The sequence below is a fragment of the Rattus norvegicus genome, chromosome 9, assembly GCF_021556685.1.
Source record: "Rattus norvegicus strain SHRSP/BbbUtx chromosome 9, alternate assembly SHRSP_T2T, whole genome shotgun sequence".
Lineage (NCBI taxonomy): Eukaryota > Metazoa > Chordata > Mammalia > Rodentia > Muridae > Rattus > Rattus norvegicus.
The window spans coordinates 63,386,441-63,413,603 of NC_141542.1; the positions used below are offsets into that span (position 1 = coordinate 63,386,441).

The 27,163-nt window shown below is 39.3% G+C and overlaps 1 protein-coding gene across 8 annotated transcripts in view; it reads left to right on the plus strand.

Moving 5' to 3' along the window:
* Positions 1-27,163, plus strand: part of Ankar (ankyrin and armadillo repeat containing) — a 76,453-nt gene that overhangs the window by 45,219 nt on the left and 4,071 nt on the right. For 6 of the 8 annotated variants that reach the window (XM_087567269.1, XM_087567270.1, NM_001431344.1 and 3 more), the window contains 10 exon segments: positions 699-867; positions 13,803-14,044; positions 14,215-14,368; positions 14,446-14,607; positions 16,293-16,399; positions 19,545-19,667; positions 20,178-20,336; positions 21,439-21,556; positions 22,266-22,375; positions 25,481-25,677. In XM_087567269.1, coding sequence (XP_087423395.1) covers positions 699-867; positions 13,803-14,044; positions 14,215-14,368; positions 14,446-14,607; positions 16,293-16,399; positions 19,545-19,667; positions 20,178-20,336; positions 21,439-21,556; positions 22,266-22,375; positions 25,481-25,677 — 1,541 coding nt within the window. 8 annotated transcript variants of the gene reach the window in all.

Sequence of the window (27,163 nt, forward strand, 5' to 3'; positions counted from 1 at the left end):
AAAATTGCTTTTGGTGAACACCAAACAGTTGCAGCTGTGCTTTCTTTCTTCAAAGAAAACCTGCCTGCGTCGCATCCACTGTAATTTAGGATCTTTCTCTAGATAGTTACAAATGAAGTGAAGTTACGTGATTTGTTTCTTCAGTTTCACAGAGTTGTCTCCTCAGTATAAATTGAACCATCTGCATTATGAAATGCACCTGCTGTCTGGCTTAGTGCTCTACTTTTGATGGTGGGAACCACTTCTATTCTGTTTTCTTTGTACTCTTTTTTTTTTAATTTTGCCTTTGTTTATTTTTTTTAATTCTCTGAAAAACTTTCATTGCTGTGTCCGTTAGACAAAATATTGAAAATATAGTCACACCCAAGTCTAACTCTGAGTTACTCAGTTTTATCTACTTAATTCTTTTGTTAATTGATTCTGGCATTCAGCCAGAACTATGATAATTTCTGTGTGTGCAGCACACTTAGGCTGTGCTGGTCCTTTCCATTGTGTTGTGTCAGATAATCTTTATCTTAGTTCTGCAATAATATTGTATTTTTCTGGGTAAGAATTACTCAGTGCCTTAACTTACTGTGTGACAGCAGTAACTGTTCTCTTCAAAATAAGGATGTATTTACAGAAAGCTTACAGATGTATAAACACAATTATATCAATCTTAAATGAATTCAAATGTAATTCTCTTTGTCTCTTTTTAGAATGGAATTCCAGCTCTGATAAATCTCTTAAGCCTTAACAAAGAAAATGTGCTGGTGAATGTAATGAACTGTATCCGGGTGCTTTGTATGGGAAATGAAGGCAACCAAAAAGCAATGAGAGACTATAACGGCATCCACTACCTTATCCAGTTTCTGAGTTCTGATTCTGGTGAGCCTCAACCTGTCTGTTTAAAAGTGACAGATTTACCAAGTGAAGCAAACATAGATCTGGGTTTGTCTATGGACAAATATTTTGGATTTATCTTTGAATAGATCTAGGCACATTATATAACCAAAATATCTGGGAAACCAACCTCATAGGAAGAACAACGATATCAACCAACCAGATACTCCAGACATCCCAGAGTAACCCATGGCTCCAGCCCCATATGTAGCAGAGGATGGTCTTATTGAGTATCAATGTGAGGAGAGGCCCTTGGTCCTGTGAAGGCTCGATGCCTCAGTGTAGGGGAATGCCAGACAGGGAGGTGGGAGGGCATGGTTGGATGGATGGGGGAGCACCCTCATGGAGCCTGGGGGTGGAGAGATGGGATGGGTGGGTTCCCGAGGGGAAACCAGGAAAGGAGATAATATTTGAAATGTAAATAAAGAATATATACAATAAAAGAAAAGAAAAAAGAAAAAGGAAAAAAGATATAAATGGTTTTAACAAAAAAATATTAGGATAAATAACTGATTCAAAAGTATATTAAGATGTTTAACAAGAAATTTTCATAAGCAAAAATATTAGCATGAATAATGAAAATAGAGTATATGTTTGAGGAGGAGATTTCTTCTTGTATGAATAAATATGTATCAATAATTGGAAACTATTTTACAATGTACACCAAGAACTTAAGATTTGCTCTTCTATATCTGATATCAAAATTCAAGAAAGTCATCAGGTTTCTGTTTCTAAAGTGCACCTCAGTTCCAGGAGTTTTTTTCATTAGAAGCAAGGCAATAATAGCAAATAAACAGTGTAGAAACTGGGAATCTTAATATCACTAATGAAAAGAGATGAACATCATTTAACACTATATGAAGTATCATCAAGAACATGTCACTTTTAAAATGTCCTGAATGGAGGTGCATATCTTGAATTATGAGAAACATTAACTGAACCTGAACTGAGGTTTAAAGTAAATGATTAATATGCATTTAAAAAGTCTAAATCACTAAAAGTAAAGAGAAAGACTGAAGAACCGTTGTAGATTATAGAAAATAGAGATGTCATAAATGAAATGCATGCTCTCAATCTGAGAGAAAAGTGTTATAGAGGACATTACAGGAGAGCAGATACAATATGTTTAAAGCATTGCATCTACTGATTGCTCTGTGTCTCTATATTGTACACATATCCTCAATGTGTGCTGAGTCCTTGTAGGCATCATGGTCAACTGCAAAGTGATCCATGAAGAGACATAGGAAAACATCAGGAGTCTGATGCCAGATGGCTTATTGTCAGCATATTTAAACAAAGTATAATTTGGAAAACGGTTTCCTGGTGTAATACAAGCCCTTGTGCACAAGGAGGCACAGATTTTTCCCAAGAAGATGGGTTCTAGGGATAGGCTACATGTATTAACTTCAAAGCCTAAGGAAGGATCTGGCATGCTCTCAGTCATACAAATAATGTAGAGGCCATTTGGGCCATTACCCACCTTCAGTCCTGGCTGTGGGAGCTCGACGTGACCTGACCCTACAGATAATACAGATCACTAGGTTATTAATCGCCCCCATTCCCAGCCTTCTGGATGGATAAATGTGTTATATGTCCTTTCCATTAAAAGGAAAATTCCTGTGTGCTTAAAATTCCTGGCTTTCATGATGATCTGTGGGTGTAAAGACCTTTGTGCTCCCACCACAAGTGTAGAAACTAAACTGCAGCCTGACATAGTGGTACATCCCTTCAACTCCAGCACGAGGGAGGCAGAGCCTAGTGGACCTCTGTGAGCCTGAGGACAGTTTAGCCTGTGTAGTGAGTTTCAAGTTAGCCAGGACAGACTAACATATAACACACACACACACACACACACACACACACACACACACACAGACACACACACACACAGACACACACACACATACACACACACACAGAGAGAGAGAGAGAGAGAGAGAGAGAGAGAGAGAGAGAGAGAGAGATAGGGTGAGCAAAACTAAGTTGCAGATAGATATATATAAAATCAATGGAACAATGTATTAAATTTCATTTTTTCTTTTTTCTTTCATTGGATTTTTTATTTACATTACAAATGTTATTTCCTTTCGCGGTTTCCCAGACATAAGTCCCCTATCCCATTCCTCTTCCCTTCTTGTAAAAGGGTGTTCCACTCCCCATCCACCCCACTTCCACACCACCCCCATATTCTCCTACACTGGAGGTCTAACCTTGGCAGGACCAAGGGCTTCTCCTCCCATTGGTGCCCAACAAGGCCATCCTCTGCTATATATGCAGCTGGAGCCATGGGTCAGTCCATGTATAGTCTTTAGGTCGTGGTTTAGTCCCTGGGAGCTCTGGTTGTTTAGCATCGTTGTCGTTATGGGGTTGCAAGACCCTTCATCTCTTTCAATCCTTTCTCTAATTCCCCAAAAGGGGTTCCTGTTCTCAGTTCAGTGGTTTGCTGTTATCATTAGCCTCTGTATTTGTCATGCTCTGGTTGTGTCTCAGGAGAGATCAATATCTGGTTCCTGTCAGCATCCGCTTCTTAGCTTCATCAGTCTTATCTAGTTTTGAGATTTATATATATATTATATTTATATTTATATATATTTATATATATATATATATTATACCTCATTTGGTGCAGGCTCTGAATGGCTGTTCCTTCAGTCTCTGCTCTAAACCTTACCCCCATATACCCTCCTATGAATATTTTTGTTCTCCCTTTGAAGAAGGAGTGGAAGCATCTGCATTTTGGTCATCCTTCTTCTTAAACTTCATGTGGTCTGTGAATTGCATCTTGGGTAATTTGAGCTCTTGGGCTAATATCCACTTATCAGGGAGTGCATACCCTGCATGTTTTTCTGTGTTGGGTTACTTCACTCAGCATGTTATTTTCTAGTTCAACCCATTTGCCTATGAATTCATGAAGTAATTGTGTTTGATAGCTGAGTAATATTCCATTGTGTAGATGTACCACATTTTCTGTATCCATTCCTCTGTCGAAGGGCATCTAGGTTCTTTCCAGCTTCAGGCTATTATAAACAAGGCTGCTATGAACACAGTGGAGCATGTGTCTTCGTTGTATGTTGGAGCATCTTTTGGGTATACACCCAGGAGAGGTATAGGTGGGTCCTGAGGTAGTGCAATGTCCAATTTTCTGATGACCCTCCAGACTGATGTCTAGAGTGGTTTGCATTTCCCGGATGACTAAGGATTTCGAACTTTTTTTAGGTGCTTCTCAGTCATTCGATATTCCCCAGCTGAGAATTCATTGTTTAGCTCTGTAGCCCATCTTTTAAAAGGGTTATTTGGCTCTCTGGAGTCTAACTTCTTGTGTTGTTCTTTGTATATTTTGGATATTAGCCCTCTATAAGATGTAAGATTGGTAAAGATCTTTTCCCAATCTGTTGGTTGCTGTTTTGTCTGAATGATAGTATCCTTTGCCTTACAAAGCTTTGCAGTTTTATGAGTCCCATTTGTCCATTCTTGATCTTAGAGCATAAGCCATTGGTGTTTTGTTCAGGAAATTTCCCCAGTGCCCATGTGATCAAGACTCTTCCCCACTGTTTATTGTATTAATTTGAGTGTATCTGGTTTTTTTTTTAATTTAGAGAATACTTTATTAGTTTTTGTAATCAAACCCACGTAGATAAGACCTTACATATTTAATACAGTGTGTTACCCCTGTACAAATAGAAAAAACTTAAGTTCAACATTTCTAGACCAATATGGCTGTTAATTTCTGTACAGTGCCAACTCAACACAGTAAACGGGGATACTTTTTTCCAAAGTTGACAGCACAGCTAAAGTTTCAAAAAATTCAAATTATATATCTGTATATATATATTTATATTTATATAAAAAGACCAATAACAGCAGTGTGTTATGCATCAACAGCAGCAACAGCTTTTCCAGGTTCTGCAGTCATCTGAACAAAACTGTAGAGACATCCAGCACACTCCATTAAAAAAAAAAAGTAAAAAACCAAAACCCGAGAAAACAGCACAGTTCTGTTACTCTTGTGGTACCTGGCACCATTTTTTTTAAAATTAGCTTCTCAATCATCATCTGGAAAGAAAACATTCTGAGCAACATAATTAAAAACAGATCTGATAAAGCACGGTCACTACTACGTATCATAAAGCAGGTACAAGCTATTTTACATCCACAGAGGTATGATACAGTACTGTCCTACATCTATAATACTAGAGGATACAATTTAAAAGGCATTATTTGAGACTTGATTCTACTTTTCCAGCAGAGGGCCCAAAGGATGGTGTGACACAGCTTTGTAAAGAAACATACTCTAGACAGGATTTCCTTTCACTAGTGGCACAGTTCTAAGGATTCATTCTCTCCATGAATGTCAGCTAAAACCGTTATTAAAAAAATGAAATATCCCTAGAACAAAACCGTATAACCACCGGATTCACATGAAGATGACCTAGTGGAGACAAGCTGGACCTCACCTTACCAACAAGCTATCAAATCTGTTATGTTTAAACAATGAGACCTCCAAGGAAGGAGATGCCAAGTAGTGCTTCAAAGCTTCGGACCACAATCAAACACAGCATCCTTTTCAACAGAAGCAGAAGCTCATCTGAATATGCTCAAGGATGCTGACATCAACATTTAATCATCTCCTCACTCATCCAGGAAGAAGGGGAGATCAGTTACTACTGTACTTTATTGTGTTCAACCAAATCACCATGTTACAAAAATAGCAAGCTGCCATAATAAAAAATAAGGCTCCTCTATCCAGCACCAGATAGCATCATTTTACTTTCAAGCCTAGAAGTTGCACACTTGTATATAAACCAACCGAAGATGAGGATTGAGAGTTCATCTTGGTGGATTTTTCTTTGATGAATATGAAGTGTCCTTCCTTATCTTTTTTGATGAATTTTAGTTGAAATTTGATTTTATTTGATATTAGAATGGCTACTCCAGCTTGCTTCTTCTGACCATTTGCTTGGAAAATTGTTTTCCAGCCTTTCACTCTGAGGTAGTGTCTGTCTTTGTCTCTGAGGTGTGTTTCCTGTAGGCAGCAGAATGCAGGGTCCTCGTTGCGTATCCAGTTTGTTAATCTATGTCTTTTTATTGGGGAGTTGAGGCCATTGATGTTGAGAGATATTAAGGAATAGTGATTATTGCTTCCTGTTATATTCATATTTGGATGTGAGGTTATGTTTGTGTGCTTTTCTTCTCTTTGTTTTGTTGCCAAGATGATTAGTTTCTTTCTTCTTCTAGGGTATAGCTTGCCTCCTTATGTTGGGCTTTACCCTTTATTATCCTTTGTAGTGCTGGATTTGTAGAAAGATATTGTGTAAATTTGGTTTTGTCATGGAATATCTTGGTTTCTCCATCTATGTTAATTGAGAGTTTTGCAGGATACAGTAACCTGGGCTGGCATTTGTGTTCTCTTAGGGTCTGTATGACATCTGTCCAGGATCTTCTGGCCTTCATAGTTTCTGGCGAAAAGTCTGGTGTGATTCTGATAGGTCTGCCTTTATATGTTACTTGACCTTTTTCCCTTACTGCTTTTAATATTCATTCTTTACTTTGTGCGTTTGGTGTTTTGACAATTATGTGACGGGAGGTGTTTCTTTTCTGGTCCAATCTATTTGGAGTTCTGTAGGCTTCTTGTATGCCTATGGGTATCTTTTTTTTTAGGTTAGGGAAGTTTTCTTCTATGATTTTGTTGAAGATATTTACTGGTCCTTTGAGCTGGGAGTCTTCACTCTCTTCTATACCTATTATCCTTAGGTTTGATCTTCTCATTGAGTCCTGGATTTCCTGTATGTTTTGGACCAGTAGCTTTTTCTGCTTTACATTATCTTTGACAGTTGAGTCAATGATTTCTATGGAATCTTCTGCTCCCGAGATTCTCTCTTCCATCTCTTGTATTCTGTTGGTGAAGCTTGTATCTACAGCTCCTTGTCTTTTCTTTTGATTTTCTATGTCCAAGGTTGTTTCCATGTGTTCTTTCTTGATTGCTTCTATTTCCATTTTTAATTCCTTCAACTGTTTGATTGTGTTTTCCTGGAATTCTTTCAGGGATTTTTGCGATTCCTCTCTGTAGGCTTCTATTTGTTCTCTAAGGGAGTTCTTTATGTCTTTCTTGAAGTCCTCCAGCATCATGATCAAATATGATTTTGAAACTAGATCTTGCTTTTCTGGTGTGTTTGGATATTCTGTGTTTGCTTTGGTGGGAGAATTGGGTTCCGATGATGACATGTAGTCTTGGTTTCTGTTGCTTGGGTTCCTGCGCTTGCCTCTCGCCATCAGATTATCTCTAGTGTTACGTTGTTCTGCTATTTCTGACCGTGGCTAGACTGTCCTATAAGCCTGTGTGTCAGGAGTACTGTAGACCTGTTTTCCTGTTTTCTTTCAGCCAGTTATGGGGACAGAGTGTTCTGCTTTTGGGCGTGTAGTTTTTCCTCTCTACAGGTCTTCAGCTGTTCCTGTGGGCCTGTGTCTTGAGTTCACCAGGCAGGTTTCTTGCAGGGGAAAAGTTGGTCCTACCTGCGGCTCCAAGGCTCAAGTTTGCTCGTGGGGTACTGCCTAAGTCCTCTCCGCTGTGGCAGCAACCGGGAAGATCTGCGCCGCTCTTTCCGGGAGCCTCCGTGCACCAGGGTTCCAGATGACGTTTGGTGTTTTCCTCTGGCGTCTGGATGTGCACAGAGTGCAGTCTCTTCTGGTTTCCCAGGCGTGTCCGCCTCTCTGAAGGTTTAGCTCTCCCTCCCACGGGATTTGGGTGCAGAGAACTGTTTATCCGGTCTGTTTCCTTCAGGTTCCGGCGGTGTCTCAGGCGCAGGGGTCCTGCCCTCCCGGGCCCTCCCCTACGGGAACCCAGAGGCCTTATACAGTTGCCTCTTGGGCCAGGGATGTGGGCAGGGGTGGGCAGTGTTGGTGGTCTCCTCCGCTCTGCAGCCTCAGGAGTGCCCACCTGTTCAGGCGGTGAGGTCTCTCTCCCACGGGGTTTGGGAGCAGAGAGCTGCTGCGGGCCGGGATCCGCAGGTCGAGTGTATCTGGTTTTATGTGGAGTTCCTTGATCCATTTGGACTTAAGCTTTGTACAGGGCAATAAGAATGGATAGATTTGCATTCTTCTACAAGCTAACCTCCAGTAGAACCAGCACCATTTGTTGAAAATGCTATCTTTTTTTTCCATTGGATGGTTTTAGCTTCTTTGTCAAAGATCAAATGGTCATAAGTGTGTGGTTTCATTTCTTGGTCTTCAATTCTATTCCACTGATCTACCTGTCTATCTCTGTACGAATACCATACAGTTTTTATCACTATTGCTCTGTTATACTGCTTGAGGTCAGGGATCGTGATTCCCCCAGAAGGTCTTTTTTTGGTGAGTTTAGTTTTCGATATCCTGAGTTTTTTATTATTCCAAATGAATTTGCAAATTGGTCTTTCTAACTCTATGAAGACTTGAGTTGGAATTTTGCTGGGAAGTGAATTGAATTTGTAGATTGTTTTCAGCCAGATGGCCATTTTTTCCCCATCCTCTCCCCATTACCACCCTCCCCAGATGGCCATTTTTACTATATTAATGCTGCCCATCTATGAGCATTGGAGGTCTTTCCATCTTCTGAGATCTTCAATTTCTTTCTTCAGAGACTCGATGTTCTTGTCATACAGATCTTTTACTAGTTTGATTAGAGTCACACCTAGACATTTTATGTTATTTGGGACTATTGTGAATGGTGTTGTTTCCCTAATTTCTTTCTCAGCCTGTTTATGCTTTGAGTAGAGGAAGGCTACTGATTTGTTTGAGTTAATTTTATACCCAGCCACTTGGTGCTTTGTAGTTCTCTGGTGGAACTTTTGAGGTCACTTAAGTATACTATCATATAATCTGCAAATAGTGATATTTTGACTTCTTCCTTTCCAATTTGGACTTCCTTTTTTTTTTTTTTTTTTTTTTTGGTTCTTTTTTCGGAGCTGGGGACCGAACCCAGGGCCTTGCGCTTCCTAGGTAAGCGCTCTACCACTGAGCTAAATCCCCAGCCCCCAATTTGGACTTCCTTTTGTTGTCTGATTCCTCTGGCTAGGACTTGGAGTACTATACTGAATAAGTAGGGAGAGAGTGGGCTGCCTTGTCTAGTCCCTGATTTTAGTGGGATTGTTTCAAGTTTCTCTCCATTTAGTTTAATGTTAGTTACTGGTTTGCTGTATATTGTTTTTACTATGTTTAGGTATGAATTCCTGATCTTTCCAGGACTTTTTATCATGAAGGGGTGTTGAATTTTGTCAAATGCTTACTCAGCATCTAATGAAAGATCATGTGGGGTTTTTTTCTTTGAGTTTGTTTATATAGTGGATTATGTTGATGGATTTTTGTATATTGAACCATCCCTGCATCCCTGGGATAAAACCTACTTGATCATGATGGATGATCATTTTGATGTGTTCTTGGATTCGGTTTGCAAGAATTTTATTGAGTATTTTGTTTTGATATTCATAAGGGAAATTGGTCTGAAGTTCTCTTTCTTTGTTGGGTCTTTGTGTGGTTTAGGTATAAGCATAATTGTGACTTCATAGAAGGAATTGGGTAGTGTTTTGTCTGTTTCTATTTTGTGGAATAGTTTGGAAAGTATTGGTATGAGGTCTTCTGTGAAGTTCTGAAAGAATTCTGCACTAAATTCATCTGGTCCTGGACTCTTTTTGGTTTGGAGACTTTTAATAACTGCTTCTATTTCTTTAGGAGTTATCAGATTGTTTAGATGGTTTACCTGATCCTGATGTAACTTTGGTACCTGGTATTTGTCTAGAATATTGCCCATTTCCTCTAGATTTTCCACTTTTGTTGAATATAGGGTTTTGTAGTAAGATCTGATGATTTTTTGAATTTCCTCAAATTCTGTTGTTATGCCTCCCTTTTCATTTCTGATTTTGTTAATTTGGAAACACTCTCTGGTTAGTCTGGCTAAGGCTTTATCTATCTTTTTGATTTTCTCAAAGAACCGGCTCCTGGTTTTGTTGATTCTTTGTATAGTTCGTTTTGTTTCTTCTTGGTTGATTTTAGTCCTGAGTTTGATTTCCTGCCTTCTACTCTTCTTGGGTGTATTTGCTTCTTTTTGTTCTAGAGCTTTTTAAGTGTGCTGTCAAACTGCTAATATATGCTCCCTCCTGTTTCTTTTTGTAGGCACTCAGAGGTATGAGATTTACTCTTAACACTGCTTTCATTTTGTCACATAAGTTTGGGTATGTTGTGCCTTCATTTTCATTAAATTCTAAAATGTCTTTAATTTCTTTCTTTATTTCTTCATTGACCTATTTATCATTGAGTAGAGTGTTGTTCAACTTCCATGTATATGTGTGCGTTTTGTTGTTATTTTTGTTATTGAAGACCAGCCTTAGTCCATAGCGATCTGATAGGATGTATGGGATTAATTCAATCTTCTTGTATATGTTGAGGCCTGTTTTGTGACTGATTATATCATCAATTTTAGAGAAGGTACAGTGAGGTGCTGAGATAGAAGGTATATTCTTTTGTTTTAGGGTGAAATGTTCTATAAATATCTGTCAAGTCCATTTGGTTCATAACTTCTGTTAGTGTCTCTATGTCTCTTGTTTAATTTCTGTTTCCATGATCTGTCCATTGATGAGAGTGGGATGTTGAAATCTCCTACTATTTTGTGAGGTGCAATGTGTACTTTGAGCTTTAGTAAAGTTTCTTTTATGAATGTAGGTGCCCTTGCATTTGGAACATAGATACTTAGGATTGAGAGTTCATCTTGGTGAATTTTTCTTTTGGTGACTATGAAGTGTCCTTTATCATCTTTTTTCGTAACTTCTGATTATAAGTTGATTTCATTTGATATTATAATGGCTAGTCCAGCTTGTTTCTTCAGACCATTTGCTTGGAAAGTTGTTTTCCAGTCTTTTACTCTCAGGTAGTGTCTGTCTTTGTCTCTGAGGTGTGTTTCCTGTATGCTGGAGAAGGTCCTCTTTAGGTATCCAGTCGGTTAGTCTAAGTCTTTTTATTGGGGATTGAGTCCATTGATGTTAAGAGATATTAAGGAATAGTGATTGTTGCTTCCTGTTATTTTTGTAGTTAAAGGTGGAATTATGTTTGTGTGGCTCTCTTCTTTTGTTTTCTTGCAAGGTGTTTACTTTCTTGATTTTTCAAGAGTGTAGTTTCCTTCCTCATTTTGGAGTTTTCCATGTATTATCCTGTGTAGGGCTGGATTTTTAGAGAGATATTTTGTAAATTTGATTTTGTCATGGAAGATCTTGGTTCCTCCGTCTATGTTAATTGAAAGTTTTGCTGGATATAGTAGCCTGGGCTGACATTTGTGTTCTCTTATAGTCTGTATGACATCGTCCTAGGATCTTCTGGCTTTCATAGTCTCTGGTAAGAAATCTGGTGTAATTCTGATAGGTCTGCCTTTATAGGTTACTTTACCCTTTTCCCTTTTAATATTCTTTCTTTGGTTTGTGCATTTGGTGTTTTGGCTATTAGGTGACAGAAGGAATTTCTTTTCTGGTTCAATCTATTCGGAGTTCTGTAAGTTTCTTGTATGTTCATGGGCATCCCTTTATTTAGTTTAGGGAAGTTTTCTTCTATAATTTTGTTGAAGATATTTACTGGCTTTTTAAGTTGGGAGTTTTCTCTCTCTATATATACCTATTATCCTTAGGTTTGATCTTCTTATTATGTCTTCGATTCCCTGGATGTTTTGGGCTAGAAGCTTTTTGCATTTTACCTTATCTTTAATGGTTGTGTGATGTTTTCTATGGTATCTTCTGCCCCTGAGATTCTCTGTTCTATCTCTTGTATTCTGTTGGTGATGCTTGCATCTATGACTCCTGATCTCTTCCCTAGGTTTTCCATCTCCAGGGTTGTCTCCCCTTGTGCTTTCTTTATTGTTTCTATTTCCATTTTAAAATCCCGAATGGTTTTGCTCAATACCTTTACCTGTTTTGTGTTTTCCTGTAATTCTTCCAGGGATTTTTGTATTTTTTCTTTAAGGCCTTCTACTTGTTTACTTGTGTTGTCCTGAATTTCTTTAAGGGAGTTAGTTATGTCCTTCTTAAGTCATCATCATCACAAAATGTGATTTTAAATCCAAATCTTGCTTTTCCGGTGTCTTTGGATATCCAGTATTTACTCTGGTGGGAGAACTGGGCTCTGATGATGCCAAGCAGTATTGGTTTCTGTTGCTTAGGTTCCTGTGATTGCCTCTGTCCCTAAGGTTGTCTCTGGTGTTAGCTTGTCTTGCTGTCTCTGACAGTGGCTTGACAGTCCTGTAGGCCTATGTGTCAGCACTCCTGTAGACCTGTTTTCTTTCAGCTGGATCTGGGAACAGAGAGCTCGTCCTGGGTTTGTGTGACCTGAAGCCTCCAGGACGGTTGTGGCTCAGAAGAGTTGGTCTTACCTCTGCTCTCAGGTGTGGAGGCACTCCTGGTGATTGGATTTCAGCTCTAGGAGCAGGCAGAAACACCAATGGTCCTTCCCCTGACTGCTCCTAGGTCCCTGTGCCCAGAGGGCACAGATGGCACTGGGTGATTTCCTCTTGGGTCAGGAATGTGGGCAGAAAGTAATTGTCTCCTCTGAGTTCTCAGTATTGTCCAAACTTCTGAGGGTCCAGCTCTCTCCCCCAAGGGATTTGGGTGCAGGGAGCTGTGGGACCTGTTTAGTTCAGTTCCAGGCATAGGCAGAAACCAGCAGGTCCCTGCCAATGACTGCTCCCATATTCCTGTATCCAGAGGCACTATGCAGGTTCCTCTTGGACCAGGAATGTGAGCAGAAGAAGTCAAAAGTGGAGTTCTCCCCTGAGGTCTTTGGATTGTCCACACTTCTGGGAGTTCATCTCTCTCCTCCATGGGACTTAGGTGCAGGGAGCTGTAGGATTGTTTCAGTTCCATTCTGGGCACAGCCAGAAACCGTTAGTGTCCTGTCCCAGGGGACTTCTGACTTTGTGTGTCCTGAGGCTACCAGGCAAGTCGCTTGGAGCAGAAAAGTTGGTCTTACCTCTGTTCTCAGGTGTGGAGGCACTCCTGGTGACTAGCTTTCAGCTCTCAGAACAGGCAGAAACCCAAAGAGTCCTGCCCCTGACTGCTTCTAGGTCCCTGTGCCCAAAGGGCACAGATGGCACTAGGCAATTTCCCCTTGGGTCAGGAATGTGAGCAGAAAGTAGTTGTCTCCCCTGAGTTCTCAGGATTGTCCTCACTTCTGAGTCTCCAGCTCTCTCCCCTATGGGATTTGGGTGCATGGGGCTGTGTTTATATTAATTTTCTAAGTGTAGGTAAAGTATTTAAGTTCTCTCAGTTATCCTTACACTTTTCTGTAAAATGTAAAAACAAAATAAAATGAAATGCCATTTTTGTCTATTCAGTTAGCAAGTTTTATGTATTCATTTTTAATGATAAAATTTTCCTGAAGAAGACAGTCAAATTGATGTGCCTGAGTTCTGATTAACAAAGAATAATATGGTACTGATCCTTTTAGAAATTGATTTACTGAAATGTGTTGAATTATCCAGTAATACTCATGAGTCTATGCTAAAGGAAAATGTATTGATAAATAGCTCCATGTTAAGAAAAATTTTCCTGGAATTACTTAAAACACTGAAAAGTTTGAAGCAACATGTATTTTCCATGTGATATGACCATTAATGCAATATTTAGAAGGCATTTGTGACATTTATGTTCATAAAAGAATCCAGAAAATAATTCATTTGTAGTATAATCATATTGAGTATGTCTATAATTATCTAAATATGCCAATTAAGTCTATAGATAGGAAAAGGTGGGCAAGACAATCTAAATGACGAACCTGGACAGTTTGTTTAAATTGTTGTTTTCTAAATTTTTCTTTAAACTTATAAATTTGATTTTGTAATATGTGGACTATCTAGAAATGTAGTATAATTACATTTTCAGTGACTTGTGTTCTTACTCTTCGCTCTTTTGAAGATGTGCTGAAGGCAGTGTCCTCAGCTACAATCGCTGAGGTTGGCCGGGACAATAAGCAGGTGCAGGATGCTATAGCAATGGAAGGGGCTATCCCTCCCCTGGTAGCTCTTTTTAAAGGGAAGCAGCTCAGTGTCCAAGTAAAAGGTGCCATGGCTGTGGAGTCACTGGCAAATCGCAATCCTTCAATCCAGAAGGCATTTCTGGAAAGAAAATTAACTAAGGACCTCCTAAAACTTCTAAAGGTAGGGATCTTATCATATCTCTTCTAATCGTTTAGATGGTTTATTTTGTTTTGAGTTGTATTTGGAGATTGGGAAATCAAAGAATTCTGAATGCATATTTTATGAAATATATATCTGTAATGCGTTCAGTATGCCTACACTGAATGAATACCATGTTTTTGTTTAAATAGGCCTTTCAAATAGATGTTAAGGAGCAAGGAGCCATAGCACTTTGGGCCTTGGCAGGACAAACACTGAAACAACAGAAGTATATGGCAGAGCAGATTGGATACAACTTCATAATAAACATGCTTTTGTCGCCATCAGCTAAGATGCAGTATGTAGGTAAGTTCCTTCCTTTGCCTAACTGCTGATGGAGTTGACACTGAAGTCCATACTCACCTCTTCCTTTTTGTTACCAGGAGGTGAAGCAGTCATAGCTCTAAGTAAGGACAGTAGGAAGCACCAGTATCAAATATGTGAAGGGAACGGCATTGCACCACTGATTCGCCTGCTGAGGATTAGTAAGATAGCAGAAGGCACACTCCTGAGCGTCATCAGAGCAGTGGGCTCCATTTGTATCGGTTTGTATACAATCTCAACTTCTTGAATACTATGAGAAAAATAAAATAACTGGGTAGAGAAGTAGAAATTGTTTCTTTATCACTATTCCTACTATGAGAGATCTCAAAGATTTACAAATAGTTTATCTAAGACCTTGATTCGTTAAAATGGTGAGCTTAAGAATTTCATATCTGCTCTTGAATTCGGAGTAAAACAGAAAATGAAGACAATAAGCATTGACTATTTTAAATTGAATATAATACCATTTATTCTAAGATAAGTTGATAAGGTCAAGTGGCATAAATATCTTAAGGTACACATTCAATTATGTTTTTTCAATTCTTGTTTATTTATATAAATATTTTTTATATAAAGTGGTCTTTGTTACCAAAAGAACTGACATTTTAGGGACTATGAAAAAATTGCAGAATATTTGGTGATTGATCTACCAATAGAATCTGGTTTTTTTTGCTGACAATAATGAGTCAGGGTAGAGTCTTAGATGTCTTGCACACAACAGAAAAGAAGGTTTCTGTGCATGCTTGTTCCTCCGTGTTATCAAGAGTACCCAGATGTTGAAGTTAGTAGCGCCATTTTTATTTCTTGCTCTGTAGAACTTCATTAACTACTATACGAAATAAATAATCCAGAAAATAATGTCTTTCATAGTTGGAATCTATGATATATATTCTTATAATTGGGGGGGGGGGGGTAAAGAGATGGCTCAGTTGTTACGACGGCTTATTGCTCTTCCAGAGGACCTAGTTTGGTTTTTAGCATCAATATTCTTCACACCTGCCTGTAATTTCAGCTGGCACGTAAGCATAAGCATACATAGGCATAGTGACACAGATCAAACAAATTTAGTAAATCATAAATATATTATCTATCTATCCATCCACCTTTGCTTGATCATCCACCACACCACTGTATTCATATGGGGGTATGAAGGAGAATAAAGGAGAAAAAAATGAAATGGCTGCTGCTCAATCCACTCCCCCTAGTTAATTTAAACTTTCCAAATAACAATATGTGGCTGGCTCTTTGTCAATGTTAAGAGAAGCCTAAATTTGTAATTTTTATTTAAGTACATAAGCTTGCTATATTTATATAGTGTACATATAAATATATTTATACTATATTTAAGTATATCAACCTACAATATATGTAGTGGCATTTCTTGGCAAAACAAAATTAATTTTTATGCATATTGGCGAAAATGAGATTGACTTTTCTCCTGACATTAGGTTGTAACTCAAAGTATAGAATGTTACAAAGATAACGTGTTCACCTTTTACCATATGCGGTTTAAGAAAACTAAAAATTTTAACTTAGTGATTAATCAATTCTGATTAAGAAATTTTTAATGGAAAAAATTAACTATAAACTTGACTAACAGGATATGGTATTTCTAAACAATGCAGGATGTTATTCATTAGCAACATAGCATTTTTCAAATGTATGTGCTGTGTCTCTAATATAAACCATTTATAATTCTAATAATGGATTTTTCCATGCTTATTCCTTCTGCCCTTTAAAGAATTCAAGCAGGAGTATTGAAATAGTGTCAATATACCATGTTCTTAAAATTTGCTAGCGATATTGCCTTAAGATAGTTTATCAACCAAAATCAAGTTAAGTTTGACTCTACAACTTACAATATGAAACAAAACCATGACCTCATTGACCTATGAGAGCCTTACAGGTGTGGCCCACACGAGCAATCCCATGAGTCAACAATGTGTTGTAGAGGAGAATGCCTTTCCAGTGCTTATTCAGCTACTAAGAAGTCACCCTTCAATTAACATTAAGGTATATATTAAGGTTTTAAATGTTTCTGACAGAGTAAATGCAAATAATTTGTATCTTAGAATATGCAAGTTTATAAGAATAACAACTTAACTTTTGAAACAAAATCTAAAATTTTTAAGGAGAGAAGATTAATGTAGTAAATATTATTTTTTCAAATATGACATGAAAGTCTTATACACTTATTCTTCAGCTACTTCTTAGCCATTCAGTGTGTATTCACAGAATAGCTTTCTTCTTCCTCAGTTAGTGGGTGGCATGGCACTATTTCTCAGCACAGTATGGGCTGATTGTAGGCCAGTGGATTATAACAAATTACTACATGGTCTAAAAAAATATACATTTTTTCTCATAATTTTCCAGGGGCTCTGTTAGTGATGGGGAAGTAGATATAGAATAATGTGATAGTGAATAGAAATATTTCCTTTCATAGATATATTGCAAAAGATATATCATATTATCAGATCTTTCAAGAAATGATGAGAAATAGAAAAATACAGATTAACATTAATGAATAGCAATATTTCCTTTTATTTTTTTTTTTTTGGTTCTTTTTTTCGGAGCTGGGGACCGAACCCAGGGCCTTGCGCTTCCTAGGCAAGCGCTCTACCACTGAGCTAAATCCCCAGCCCCTGCAATATTTCCTTTTATAGACACATTATAAGAAAAGATATTGTAAGTCACTTGCCCCCCTTTTTCAGGATACAAAAGGGATGATTTAGTTGTAGTAGTTCGGTGGGAAATAAAGGTAAGCATAGCTACAAATCACTTTTGGTTTGAATTATAAATAAAAATTATATAAACATTTAAAGTATATTTTGTAAGACTATGGAAGTTCCACATGGAAAGCTTCCATTTTAACCATTTTTTTTTTCAAAAAAAATTTTAAACTTGTTAAATTATAATGATAACCTAAATATTTTCAGTCACTTTCCTGAAAATTAGACTCTGCAGTGGATAGATTATTTCACAAGAGTTATGAATTTTTCTTTCTTTTGTTCTTTTTTTTTTTCATTTCCCATACCTCCTCCCACTCCCCATCCCCACGTTTCCAAAAGGATGTCCCCAACCCCCAACCCTCTACCCCCACCCTATCAAACCTCCTCACTCCCTGGGGCCTCAAGTTCCTTTAGGGTTAGGTGGTGCTTCTCTTACTGAGTCAAGGTCTGGCAGTCCTCTGCTGTATGTGTGCTGGGGGCGGGAGTGGCTAGTATTAGCTGGTGTATGCTTCCTAGTTGGTGGCTCAGTGTCTGAGCAATCCGGGTCCAGGTTAGTTGAGACTGCTGGTCTTCCTATAGGGTTGCCGCCCTCCTCAGCTTTTTCTAGCTTCTCCCTACTTCTACCACAGGGGTTACCATCTTCTGTCCATTGGTTGGGTGGCAATATCTGCATCTGACTCTTTCAGCTGCTCGTTAGGCCTTTTGGAAGGCAGTCATGCTAGGTTTCTGTTTGTAAGCACAACATAGCATCAGTAATAGTGTCAGGCCTTGGATCTTCCCCTTGATCTGGGTCCCAATCTGGGCCTGTCACTATACCTCCTTTCCCTCAGGCTCTTCTCCATTTTTTGAGCCAGAAGTTCTTTCAGACAGGAACAATTCTGGGTCAGAGTTTTTGACTGTGGGATGGCAACCCCATGCCTCCACATGATGCTCTATCTTACTACAGGAGGTGAACTCTACAAGTTCCTTCTCTCACTATAGGATATTTTATCTAAGGTCCCTCCCTTTGAGTCCTGAGAGTCTCTCACCTCCCAGGTCCCTGATACATTCTAGAGGGCCTTACCTCCTACCTTCTGAGGTTGCCAGTTTCCATTCTTTCTGCTGACCCTCAGGGCTTCAGTCCTGTCCCCTTCCCAATACCTGGCCATGTTCCCTTCTTCCCCTCCCTGTCCCTTTTCCCACTCACATTCCTCCCTCCCTCCCTCCTCCTGTGATTGCTTTCTTCTTCCACCCAACTGGGATTGAGGCAGCCTCACTTGAGCCCTTCAGCTTGTTAACCTTCTTGAGTTTTTTGGATTGTATCCTGGGTACTCTGTACTTTTTTATTTTTATTTATTTTTAGCTAATACCCACTTATTAATGAGTACATCCCATGCATGTCCTTTTGGGTCCAAGTTACGTCACTCAGGATACTTTCTAGTTCCATCCATTTGACTTCAAAACTCATGATGCCCTTGTTCTTAATAGCTGAGTAGTATTTCATTGTGCAAATGAACCACATTTTCTGTATCCATTCTTCTGTTGTGAGACACCTGGGTTATTTTCAGCCTCTGGATATCACGAATAAGGCTGCTATGAACATAGTGGTACACGTGCCCCTGTGGCATGATGGGGCATCTTTTGGGTATACGCCGAAGAGTGGTATAGCTGGGTCTTCAGGTAGTTCTATTTCTAATTTTTCGAGGAACCTGCAGACTGATTTCCAGAATGGTTGTTCCAGCTTGCAATCCTGCCAGCAGTGGAGGAGTGTTCCTCTCCACATCCTCACCAACATGTGTTGTCACCTGAGTTTTTGATCTTAGCCATTCTGATTGGTGTAAGGTGAAATCTCAAGAAAGTCATAATATAGCCCTCTCCAAAGCTGTCTGTCAAGTGCAGCAATGTACATGATTCAGCTTCCTAATGGAAGATAACTGTAAATTAAATGACTCTTCCAACTAGAAGGAAACAACTATGCCTTGATGCTACTTTTATGAAACTTTGCTTGAATTCTTAGGCAGTCCCTTATACACATTGACAGCTCCATGGTCATTAGCAACTTAAAACAGCCTTTAAACTCATACCAGCAAACACTTAAAAATTGTGTTTAGAAGTGGAAAGGATTCAACTACGTTGAATTAGGACTGTATCTTTGTACATGCCCTACTGTCCATAAGAACCTCGCCACCACCCTGGGCACCCGGAAATGTGTGGTTGTCTCTGGACACAGAGGAAATGGACTTTTCCTGGCCATTAAAATTTATGAGGAACAGTCCTGCAGAAGCTGTGTCAGTCTTTAAATAGTAGTCAGAGGACTGTACTCAATAACTGCTTTAAAACACTTTATAACCATATTTCTATAATCTAGTCTGTATAAATATTTTACATAATGAAATGTACCCTTTGGTAATCTGGGAATAGAAGATAATTTCTGAAAACCACATATTTAGGTTGAAGTGGCCTTTTCGTTGGCATGCATTGTCCTAGGGAATGATTCGCTACAGAAAGAATTACAAGAAAATGAGGGATTTGAATATTCTGATGTCCTTTATCTTCTTCACTCAAAAGATAAGGTAGGACTTTCGCAGAGCCTCTGCACGCTCACCTCGGGGGCGGGGGGTGGGGGGGAGATGGCTCTACAACAACAGTGTCATTTATGACCAAGGGCTCCTCATGACAGCATGCAAGTGCATTATTTAAGAGAACACATAAAATGTCTCTTCGTAGGTCATGATTTTGTACTGGTATGATAATCAAATTCTCCAAGGAAGACAAGCAGCAATTTTATGCTTGATGCGAACCCAAAATCTGTCATTAATTGAACGTTTAACTTAATTTCATGCCTTTTCATTCCCAATCATCCCTTCTTATCCAATACTAGTGAGACTTCTGAAATATTTTATGATGAAGTGAGAACAGTTTCTAAGATGATTAATATTAGGCAATTATTTTTCTTTAAAAATTTCCCCTAATAGTATCATATTTCTCTTCATTAAAATGCCTTTTAATAGGCAGTAACTCAAGAGCCAGTGAGGAACATGTGGTGAAGCAAATAAAAATGATTGATGTTTCTCCTTTTCTAGGAAATCTGCTTGAGAGCAGGTTACGCACTCACCCTTTTTGCCTTCAATAATCGTTTTCAACAGTACTTAATATTGGAAACTGGAATGATAACCTTATCTATTTTTGAGCCTTTTCTTCAATCCAGAGTTGAAACAGAGAGGGCAATGGCAGCATTTCAGGTACATGGATCAATCCTAATATTTCATATTGGCAAGTATCTAGGAAAACATTTATTTATGAAATGCAGTACTTTGCACATTAGTCTGCCTACCTCCTGAAAAGCCCCTTATTAGGATTTCTTTTTTTAATTAATTAATTTTTTATTAGATATATTTCATTACTTACATTTCAAATGTTATTCCCCTTCCCGGTTTCCTGTCCATAAACCCCCATCCCATCCCCTCCCATCCCACTCCCCCATACGGGTATTCCTCCCATACATCTCCCTTACTGTCCCCCCATATTCCCCTGCACTGGGGTCCAACCTTGGCAGGACCAAGGGCTTCCCCTTCCACTGGTGCCCCAACAAGGCTATTCTCTGCTACCTATGCAGTTGGAGCCCTGGGTCAGTCCGTGTATAGTCTTTCAGTAGTGGTTTAGTCCCTGGAAGCTCTGGTTGGTTGGCATTGTTGTTTTTATGGGGTTGCAAGCTCCTTTAACTCCTTCAATACTTCCTCTAATTCCCCCCAAGGGGGTCCTATTCTCAGTTCAGTGGTTTGATGCTAGCATTGACCTTTGTATTAGACATGCTCTGGATGTGTCTCTCAGGAGAGATCTATATTTGGTCCCTAGGATTTCTTTATATGGAAATTTTTAGGTTACAACTGATGTTTGTAACAATCCTGTGATACAGCAGGGTTGCCTTCCCAGGAGGCAAATGTTTTAATTACATCATGTTTAAAGAACTATGTAGAGAAACATAGCTGGGTTGAAAACAAGTCTATTTGCAGACTGTGAGCTGATTGCAAGGTTTCTTGCACCCTGAACATTTAGGTTCCTTAGTGTCTTATACTTCTCTTCAGAGTTTTTCTAACCTCAGTCTCATTAAATACTTCTCTTGTAATTCAAGGACAACTGTTGCAAGGATTGTAGAAAGAATAATATGACCTGTCATAGTCATTGTTGTGACCATTTGGAGTAGTCTGTGCTCTCTACCTCTCCATCTCTTCTATTGGAGTCCACAAAATGTTCTCATGACCCAGTAAAAATGCCCTTAAATCATAAATGATTAAGAAAGTCTGAGTAGCAGATGTTCATCAATTGTATGTTTTTCTCTTTCAGATTATCGTATTAGCTAAAGTCATTATAGACATGGATCATATTACTTTGTCTGCAAGAGGTGTTACTATTTTAGCTGACAGCCTGTATTCAGCCCACACTCCTACTCTTGCCCTGACAGGTAAGAAATATCTAAAAAACAAGCAAACAATAAACAAAAAATCAAAACAAATGACAACAACAAAAATCTAATGACATCTACACAAAGGAGAACAAGCTTTGTGTCCAAGATAATAAAATATTTCAGACTGGAATCTCAACAATATTAAAATATGCTTGACTCCCTCTATCATAGTTTTAAATTATGCTACCTGAAAACACTGAAGTATCTGCATGGAGCAGTGGGCATCCGCTCTGCTCACTGAGCAGGAATACAGTAACTCTCAACATGGCCTTTTTGCTTCTCTAATGATTCTTTCAAAGTTTTAATGACTTTTAGACTACTAACTGAGAATTCAATTATGCACTGACCATCGTGTCTCAAGAAATAGATGCAGTTCACAGTCTGTAGATTCAAGAAAAACACTTATATACATAAAATAAATAAAAACAATCTTAATAATCAAAAAAGTGAATATATTTTGAAGTATTGTAAGACAGAAAGCTTTCAGTCTTAAAATTTTCTCATTCTTATATAATATACCTGTGTAAGTCTTAGTACCTTCACAGAAGAGCAATCAACTACAGGGAATCATTATTCTATATTCATATGCATATTTTTTTCTTCTTCATTTTGGTTTTGGAGCTCAAATCTTTTACAATGAAATGAACAAAAAGCACCTTATCAGTTATTAGTTTTAGATAAGAGCTTTTCTTTGTTTTAACTCTAGGTAATCTAATAGCTAGCCTGGCTCATACAAGATCGGGGATCCCAGATGCTTTTCTCACACTGGGGACCGTCCAGCGGCTCTTCTACCATCTGTACTCAGAGAGAGAAGAGGTGACAAGAAAAGGCTATTAATGGAATGCGCTGCAAACAGTAACCGGTGCTTCTCCCACACGAGATGACCGTTTTTCTTGAGATATTATGTAATTCATAAGAACTCAAATATAGTATTAGTCATATCTGGCATCTACAATTCTGATTCTAACTCCAACATTTAAGTAGAATTTTACAAGAGCAGTGTAAAACAACTATAATTAAACATTTTCAACTACAGGGCTGGAGAGATGGTTCAAGAGCATGAACTGCTGTTGCAGAAGACACTAGTTTGGCTCCCAGCACCTGTATCAGATGCTGGATCACGACTGCCTGTAACTCTAGTTTCAGGGGATCCAATGGCCCTTTTCTGGTCTCTAGGGGGAGGGACACACACACACACACTCCTTTGAAAACTTACAGAAGGTCAACATGGAAAAGGAAAATTGATGATTAACATTGGTGGGAAATATGTAGAACATCTCTGGGCAAAGATTTACACAGCTTTATAAACAATCGCCTCATAGCAAAAAGCAGTGTAAGTTTAAAAAGAAGATACTCTCTGATATCATGCTTATTAAAATGTTTTTAAGAATGTTTGGAATCTATTACCTATTCAAATTAATCTGACCTAAAACAACAACAACAACAACAACAACACTGTGAAATGGGCTATTTTAATTCTAAAATCAAGATTGAACCTTTAAAACTTCATGTCAGAGATCATGTCAGTAATCTCAGCACTCAGGATGCCAAGACAGGAGGATTCCTCCTACTTGTGTAACCAATCGGGGTTACACAGAGATTTAGAATATGCCCTGTGAAAGAATGACATGTACATTTGTGAAGGGCACCATATTTTAAGAACAAATGGTGACATGGATGTAAGAAAGTGTCATAATGATACCCAGTGCTTTGTATAGCTTAAATTTTAAATACTCAGTGTATAAGTAAATACACTGAGATGAAACACATTTATAACTAAAATGTTAGGAAGTATCATGTAAGAATTTGTTACTTAATCAATGCTGAGCCTTTTCATTTTTATTTTTTAATATTCTTAAGTAATTCAAAATGAAGTCATAAATAATTGTGAGCAACGACTATAAACCGTGGGCAATTAACAGTATTCTTTAAAAATTGGGGCAAAGGATGTGACCTGGATATGGGATGAGTGACCTGGCAGTCATGAGCTATCATGCTCCTACCTGGTCACTGACATCTGTTTACATCCATATCTGATACTCATGTTTACAGAAGTTAATGATAATGATAAATGAAGAAGGAGGAGGAGGAAGAGGAAGGGGAGGAGGAGGAGGAAAAGAGGAGGAGGAAAGGAGGAGGAGGAGGAAAGCAGGAGGAAAGGAGGAGAAGAGGAGGAGAAGGAGGAGAGGAGGAGGAAAGGAGGAGGAGGAGGAAAGGAGGAGGAAAGGAGGAGGAGGAGGAAAGGAGGAGGAGGAAAGGAGGAGGAGGAGGGAAGGAGGAGGAGGAAAAGAGGAGGAGGAGAAGAGGAGGAGGAGAAGAGGAGGAAAGGAGGAGGAGGAAAGGAGGAGGAAGAGAGGAGGAGGAGAAGAGGAGGAGGAGGAAGAAAGGAGGAGGAGGGAAGGAGGAGGAGAAGAGGAGGAGGAGGAGGGAAGGAGGAGGAGGAAAAGAGGAGGAAGAGAGGAGGAGGAGAAGAGGAGGAGGAGAAGAGGAGGAAAGGAGGAGGAGGAAAGGAGGAGGAAGAGAGGAGGAGGAGAAGAGGAGGAGGAGGAAGAAAGGAGGAGGAGGAAAGGAGGAGGAGAAGAGGAGGAGGAGGAAAAAAGAAGGAGAAAAAAGGAGAGAAGAAGAAAAGAAGAAGAAGAAAAGAAGAAGGAGGAGGAAGAAGAGGAGGAGGAGGAAGAGGAGGAGGAGGAAGAGGAGGAGGAAAGGAGGAGGAGGAGGAGGAGGAGGAGGAGGAGGAAGAGGAAAGAAGAATTTGGTTTTTCAAGACAGGATTTCTCTGTATAACAGCCCTGCCTGTCCTGGAATTCACTTTGTAGACCTTGCTGGCCTCAAACTCAAAGATCACTTTCTTCTGCCTCCCTAATGTTAGGATTAAAGATGTGCTCCACATGCCCAGATTATAGAAATTTCTTTTTCCTTTTTTTTTTCCGGAGCTGGGGACCGAACCCAGGGCCTTGTGCTTGCTAGGCAAGTGCTCTACCACTGAGCTAAATCCCCAACCCTAGAAATTTCTTATGATTTATTTTATTTTTAATAATGTGTGTATGTGTCTGTGTAGGTATGTTCATGTAGATCCCTATGGAGGCCAGAAGAGGGGGTTGGATCCCCTGCACTTGAAGTTCCAGGTGGTTGTAAGCTGCTGACTGTGGGTGCTGGGATCCAAACTAGGGTTCAATGGAGCTAACTGGAGCTATGGGCTAGATAATTTTATAAGACTTTTTTGAGAATATCATACCAATTGTTTTCACCATATTCACCCTTCTTCTACTTTCCAACTTTGTCTTTACCTATCCCCACTCCCACATTGATACACTTTTCAGTCCTGCTCCAAATATCCAGAATGATTTGTTTTCCACTGGAGTGTGGCTGACTTACCAGGGCTTACTCTTTAAGAGGAAGCTGTTTCTCCCCATCCAATCAGCTAACATTGCCAATGGCTCTGTGGCTATGGGTAGGATTATGTGCTGTAGTGTGGTCTGGGTTGGGCTTGCTTAGGTTTTGTCCTTGCTATTGAAACTATTTTGAGTTCAGATGTAGAAACGCCTTGCTTGGTGTAGAAGACACTGTCTCCTCCAGTTAGCCACAACCTCTGGCTCCTGAACTCTTTGCCTCACTCCCCATCACTAATCTCTGAGCCTTCAGAGCCCACAATTTTCTCCTCATAAAATTGTGACAACCCTATGCGACATAGAGAAATTCCACATATGCTACCTATGACACCCTCAGTCCAAACACGTACTGAAAATTCAAGACATATCCTGAGATTTGTATTCAAAATAATGTTCAAAAAGTGTATATGGATATATTTAGCTCTGGTGAATTGTGCGATTTAAAATGGCAAAATAGCAAAATTTCCTGTCAGTTATATTTTGTCGTAATAAAATATTAGGAAAAACGGTAAGGAATTTCTTCGTGTTTCAGGTTCGAGCAGCATGTTCCTGTGCCCTTGGCTACCTCAGTTACAATGCACGTGCTTTCCGCATCCTGCTAACGGAGTGCAGGAATAAGCCTAACCAATTTCTGCGCATAAAACATAACATCAGTAGGGACGCCAGGATCAACCCTGCCTTCCTAAAGGAGTTTCAAATGCAGCAGGACGTGGGACTTCCTTCTTTAAGGTGCGACGGCGTCTCAGCAGTGACATTATTAGTAAAGATCTTAGATTTCAGGGGTCCAGCATGCGAACTCCCCTTGAAATACATATCCTCTGTGTGTCAAATACATATTTAACCTCGAATGAATGTTCATTGCCAGGGCCTGTTTTTATTTACTTTTGAAGGCCACGTGTCTTTTGTTTTGTTTTTTCAGTCTCTGTATCAAAACAAACAGCATCAGATTTGTTTAAATCTTAGTGTTAAGTTGTAAACGTTTTTTCCCTCATTTTAAGTGCATTATTCTATCAAGGAAAAATAGTAAAATTCACTTTATTTTTGCCTTGAAACACTTCCATGATTAGCTAGGGCTATGCGAAGTTAATAGATTTATTTTTCTATGTGCAAGCCGGTCTATGCCCAGGAAAGATCAGATTTGGTTAAAACTGTTTCTGAAAAGGACCCCACAAAATAGAAGGCCCTGTTTTAAAGGAAAGATGAACATGACGAGTAGTTTCCTACAGGGAAAAATAAATCAGAATTTCTGAAACTCTTCAGTCTGTATTTTTTCAAAATAGTTCAAAGTGGGGCTAAACTCTCACCTGATCTTCAAAGCACTGCTCCTGCTTACCTTACTGTTGGTAGAAATGGAAGGTGATGTCTCATGACTGGGAGACTGAGCTATGAAACTATACTATCACCGACGCTTTGTGGCATTTGCTCACAATCATAGTACTGGGGAGGAAAAAAAGTACCCCCTCCCCCCAGCTTCCTGGCCAGCCAGTTCGTTCTTTTAAGTGAGTTCTAGGCTAATCACACACACACACACACACACACACACACACACACACACACACACACACACACACACACACACGGCCATCCCTGCCACTTCTGAGGCTGCAAGAAGTACTGAGGTTGGAGAGCCTACAGAAATGGACCAGAACTGATGCTACCATCCTGCTGTGGAAAAAACTGAAGAGACTGGACCTGTATTTTCTTGAAAAGAAAGGCTTAGAAATCCAAGCAGCATAAAGGACAGTTCTGCTAGTGTACATGAGCCACAAGAAGAACCAGCCTGGCCTGTCATGTGACCTTAACAAAGCCCTTGGCAACAGTGAAGCACAGGGCGATCACACCACTCTTCAGCCAAATCCCACAACACCCTCTTCCTGGAGGCCCGTGCCAAGGAGTGGCAGACCAGCCTGCTGTCCCACAGTGAAGGATGCAGACGATGGGAGTGCTGGGACAGAGGCTATGGGGAACTGAAGGAGTACTGACTTTCCATTAGCCTTCTGTGGGGATTAAACTCCCCAGAGTAGAGCAACTACTACAAAGTCCAGTGTGGAAGTGTGGGGCTCTTTGTGAGTGTTAAGTGTACAGAAGTGAGACGCTAAAACAGAACACTGCACTCATAAGGATTACCTTCTAAACCACCTTCTTGTGAATAGGGGTCATATTTATTTTGGAATGGTCAAAATTCCCCAAAAGATAAACTAAGATGTTCAAAAAT